This window comes from Cynoglossus semilaevis, chromosome 2, assembly GCF_000523025.1.
Source record: "Cynoglossus semilaevis isolate Cse_v1.0 chromosome 2, Cse_v1.0, whole genome shotgun sequence".
Classification (NCBI taxonomy): domain Eukaryota; kingdom Metazoa; phylum Chordata; class Actinopteri; order Pleuronectiformes; family Cynoglossidae; genus Cynoglossus; species Cynoglossus semilaevis.
The window spans coordinates 15,801,320-15,806,617 of NC_024308.1; the positions used below are offsets into that span (position 1 = coordinate 15,801,320).

Sequence of the window (5,298 nt, forward strand, 5' to 3'; positions counted from 1 at the left end):
TTGTGTGTCCTGTGAAAGCACTGCACCCACTGAACCTCCAAGAACAATCCATGCCCTGTGTCTGAAGGATCAGAGACCGAGAAGGAGGAGGAGGAGAAAGAGGTGCGGGTGGTGGTGGAGAGGAGAAAAACAAAAAAAAAAAAAACAAGACAAAGGATGACTTTCTCAAACCACTCACAAAACAGTCTCAAGAACCACCAGGGTTTGCAGTGATGCATGAGGTCTGGTAGAATAAAGGTTTATTTAGACTGATAGGAATCAAGACATCTTTTACAAACAAGGTTCTACATGTGGAGTCTAAACGTAACCCGAAAAAAATCTAGACATTTAGTAATGTCACTGGTGAGAACCTCATCACATTACTGTGGAAACATCTAAATCAGGGGGTGTCAAACATACGGCCCGTGGGCCAAAAAGTGCCCACAATTGTGTTAAGTGTGGCCCATTTGATTAATTTTGAAAATAAAAATAAAAATACAAACACTTCATGTTCAGGATAATTTTTGTAAAACTATATTTCATTAAATATGAAGATATAATAATAAATCTAAGATAGTTGTAGGTCTTTGCATGAAAACAAAGGGGCTCAACATGGACTTATTTATAGTTAATTATGTTATGATTGTTCTGGTCTAGTCAAGTTGACATCTAAATAGGAATTAAAAAAAACATTTTAAATTTTAAAAAATCCATATTTGGAACTAACTAATTTGATTTCTTTTCCTTGAAGGAAACTTCCTTTTTCTCCTGAAGTGAGGTGAAGTGTGTGCTAAAGCTGGTCGCTATATTTATGCCTGGCTCTGGAACGGTGGAAACTTCACTCAACTGCATGATGACAAATTAAGTTTTCTCTTGTGCCTGACTTTAAATGAGAGGGATCCAGTCTGAGAAACGGCCAGAATCGGTGACAAGGAGAGAAGGGAAGGAGAACAAAAGAGGAGGCATCCAGGGAAACACAGCGAGGACTTGAGTGTGATGGAAGTTGTGGTCAACCACCACCAAGCACAGAGCAGGAAACTTCTGCCTGTCTCAGAGTCTGGCCAGTCACAACAGGCACATGAACATATGTGTTTGGGTCTAAGTATAGATAATTACTACAAACTCCTTCATGGTTTTGGGTTCCATGTGTGCAAGCGTACGTTCGATTATGGCCAAGGGTAAGATATTAAGCTGTTCTTAAGGGATCGTATGTTGGTTTTAAAGCCATGTTAAAAATAAATTATATATGTAAGTAATATTGTAGTACAGAATATTTGTTCGGTAAACTTGCATTATTTTTCTACAGTGGTAACATTACGTTTAGATCTACTGTCAGATGTTATGCTAGGACTATTCTTAAATGTATATATTGTACTTAATAGATGTTTTGAGGTACAAAGCATCCGCTAAATTAGCACTCCCCAAACTGTTTTGTACCAAGGACCAGTCGGCCAGACTAAATTAGCAGTCCCCAACTTTTTTGTACCAAGGACCAGTCGGCCAGTATCTGCCGTTACTGTGGACCGGTAATACCTCACCATTGTTGAAGGATTTTTACATTTTTTTAGACTGTTAGTATCTGTCAGTATCAGAGTCTAAATGACCTTTGACCTGTTGTTTTGAAACATTTACAGATTATCTTTGATTGAAAAAAGGGATATGACTGGATTATTTCTGAATGAAGGAAATTAGTAAAACAGAAGTAGATGTCCCACTGCGGCCTGGCACCAAATGGAAAATTAGTAAAACAGAAGTAGATGTCCAGCACTGGTCCCCGGACCCTGAGTTGGAGACCCCTGCACTCAATCACTCCTAACTTTTGACAGCTTGGCTTTTAATATATTAAATGCTAGTAAGACTGACTTTTTACGATTGAAAGTGGGTGTAGTACCTTTCTGTGCCACAGGGGGAGTGATGTTTGTTATTTCTAATCGTCCTATCTTTGAATGCGTGCATATCAATTTCAAGCAAAATAAAGTGAAATTTGCACTTACTTGGGGTGTTTGTTGAACATAACGGGGAGGAACTCGTCCACGGGCAGCATCCTTGATAACGGTTGCGCAGCTAAGAGTTTTTTGGCTCCCTGTTGTGACAGAGCATAGCCCAGAGTCCAGTACGAGTAGTCGGCCTCCACCAGGTTGTTCACACCTTCCACCGACTTCTCAGGCTGCTGCACCTGCATACGCTTACGTCCCACATAGCTGTAGTAGAAGGAGACGGAGTTGGGTTGAGGAGGCTGTACAGACATTGATATTTAGATGGAATATTAAGACACGCGGTGGACGCTATTACATGAGATCCCAGTCAAGCTGAGTTTTATCGGCGTTGCCCATTATTGTCTCCAGACGGCGTTTGAACCAGGGCTCGAACCTCACGTCGTCCTCTAAAACTAAAACCTTCTGGAAGCCCTGGTCGACTACCTGAAAGTCACAAAGGACAAAAAAACACAACATTAATAGACAATAATAAAGAAACATTAGCCCAAGCCATCTGCTCCAAATTAGGATGTTGACTCTTCTGATGAAGTAAACTAAAATAATTTGGCTTTTTTAAAATTTTTTGTACCAAGGACTGGTCAGCCAGTATCAGCTGTTACTGTGGACCGGGATCATTAAATTTTTAAAATACATCGGTCCCCGTACCAGGGGTTGGTAAACCCCTTCCCGAAATACTCTCGACTTTACTCTAAAATCTCCACCATTTAATCTTCAAAATGTGCTGTTTATTTTTTTCTTTATCTTAAGTTTTCAAAGCACCGGAGATCCCAGAGAATCCTGTCAAATCTACATTTCAGGTCTTTGCTGTGAGTTAACATAACACATTTGTATAACATGCAAACACTCTGACCTGTTTCCATATCGAGTGATGGCTGAGGAAACAACCAATTTCCCCTCTTGTCAGGACTCGACCAGAATACGGATCCTTGTAGCCTGGCATCATCTCTATACCCAGTTCCTGCAGCTGTGATGAATTTAGAGCCCTGTAACGTAAAAAAAAAAAAAAAATTGAAAGGAATATAACAAGTCCAGTAGGTTTTTTTTATTAATATGAAATACAACAATACAACGTTAATTTACATTATATAAGTAGAGTAGTAGTTAATGTTTGCTGAAGGACAGAAGTCTACCACTTCAGATAAATAATATATAATATATAAATAATAATAATATATATACATATATATATAATAATAATATATCATAATAAATAACAAATGTCAAGTGAATTGACATTTTCATTAAAAGCGTTCAACACTGTGTGGCTGTGACCTACTTTCCATCCACTGCATCCGTGAGCGCCCCCTGTAGACCCAAAGCAGCCATTGATTTCAACATCCTGGTCCTTCTGTCCAGGCGTCGTTTGAGATTAATAAGAAAAATCTGGACATTTGAACGGGAGAGCAAATTAAACTTTAATAACACAATTTGAACAACACTGAGTTAAATCGTTTTTTTTTTTTTTTTTCTGCATAAGTTAATCAAGTAAAAACCTGATCTAGTTTAAGTGAGAGCGAAACAATGAAGTAATGCTTTGGCAGAAAGAGGGTTGGTGTGTATTTGAAACAAAGTAAATATTCATCGTCACCAAAGTGTCTCAGACGGCTGTCGGCAGTTTCCAACTTACTTTATCAAAACCAATCGTGTCCTGCGGCGACGGTAGGGCATACAGGTACTCGGAGGGCTCCAGGTCATGGTCAACTGTTGTCAGAGCAAAGGAGAAAGGAAACAGTTAGATCAGCAAACACAGGACAACATTCTAAGTCTGAACATTATGTGCTAGAATTAATGTACTAGTATCTGTGGAAAACTACTGGCACGATGGGAAACACCTAAATGTTGTGCTTGTGATGCAGCCGCGGCACAGATTACGATGTTCTTTCTAATCTGATCAATTCCACTGCTGCAGAGGATACACACTGCTGCAGTGCATATGACGCTCCAACAATGCTCCCACAAACCGTATTAAAGCTGTTGCGAAATGATACTGTGTGCAGTGTCAGGGACACGAACCAGAGCCTGGAAACTCTCTGTATGTAACCCCTGTGAGAGTATATTCTTTGTTCAATGTTAATAAAACATTTTTTTTTGACTGCGCTTAATTCGTGAATGCAAAGATCAGCGCAGACGACGGTGAATTGGAGTCAGATCAATATGCGAAACCACAGTTTTCCAACATAAGGCTAACACCTCTTCCAACCGTGTGAGCGCAAATTTCCTGCTGCCATCAGAAAATCTTCGCTAGCCTGCAGCACGACTGACTGCAAACAGTGATTGGTGACTATTTTGAAAGTTTTCCCAATGAACAGAGTAGGAAATAACTTACAGCCCCCTGCCAATGAATAACAAGTATGTAATGTAGCTCTAGTGTAGCAATTCATCCATCCATCATCGTCCGCCCATCGAGGGCCGGGTCGCGGCAGTTTACCGTATTTTCTGGACTATAAATCACACCAGCCAAAAAATAATATAATGAAGGAGAAAAAACATAAGAAGTCGCTCCGGAGTATAAGTCACACCAGCCAAAGGATGAAAAAAAAGTGCGACTTACAGGAGTAGCAGATGGGGTACATATGCCTACAGTGCCCTCTAGTGGCTATCAGTGTGAAAATAACAAACATGTGAAATTATATATTTTAATATATAAGTCGCACCCGAGTATAAGTCGCAAACGAGCCAGCCAAAGGTTGAAAAAAAAGTGCCCCTTATAGTCTGGAAAATACGGTAATTCCAAGTGAAAATCAGTGCTAATATGAGTAGTTTCTTTGTCTTGTGTCTAAAATCTGTAGTAAACTCATGCAGCCTGCTGGGGTACTAGCATAAGATCAGAATAATCGCTAGATCAGGAGGTATTTAGGAAAAGTACAGGTAGAGTGTGTGCGTGTGTGTGTGTGTGTGTGTGGGTGTGTACTTACTCAGAGCCTCGGTGATTGTGTGTATGAAGCTCTCACTTTCTTCCTCCACGTTTTGCTGTGCCTTGAGAGGGACAGGCAGAAAACCGTAGTGTTCCCTGTTGCACACGTACATCTGCACACCTGGACACAGTGAGTCACTGTTATACAGCAGCTCGGCCAATAAAAAGAACGTCAACACGACGCGAGGCATTAAAATATGGTCTCCAGATCAATCACTCGGTCAGAAAAAAAAGGGCTGCCATAAACACTCCAACAGGCATATTTACTCACATAATAATAATAATAATAATAATAATGGAGTAATTAAGGGAGTAACATCCAACCCAAAGACCACCGTCCCCAGCCCACTGAAAGAGAGTCTGTGTAATGTCTTGGTTTCCTCCACTCGGCTTTTTTTGTCTGTCCTG

The 5,298-nt window shown here is 40.2% G+C and overlaps 1 protein-coding gene across 1 annotated transcript in view; it reads right to left on the reverse strand.

Moving 5' to 3' along the window:
• colgalt2b (collagen beta(1-O)galactosyltransferase 2b) overlaps positions 1-5,298 on the reverse strand; it is a gene marked incomplete at its 3' end in the record, with an annotated part of 24,897 nt that overhangs the window by 1,310 nt on the left and 18,289 nt on the right. Inside the window, exons 6-11 of the mRNA XM_008338662.3 lie at positions 4,892-5,011; positions 3,604-3,677; positions 3,253-3,359; positions 2,827-2,959; positions 2,272-2,399; positions 1,974-2,180 (exon numbers count right to left, since the gene is read on the reverse strand). Coding sequence (XP_008336884.2) covers positions 1,974-2,180; positions 2,272-2,399; positions 2,827-2,959; positions 3,253-3,359; positions 3,604-3,677; positions 4,892-5,011 — 769 coding nt within the window. The remainder of the gene's footprint in view (positions 1-1,973; positions 2,181-2,271; positions 2,400-2,826; positions 2,960-3,252; positions 3,360-3,603; positions 3,678-4,891; positions 5,012-5,298) is intronic.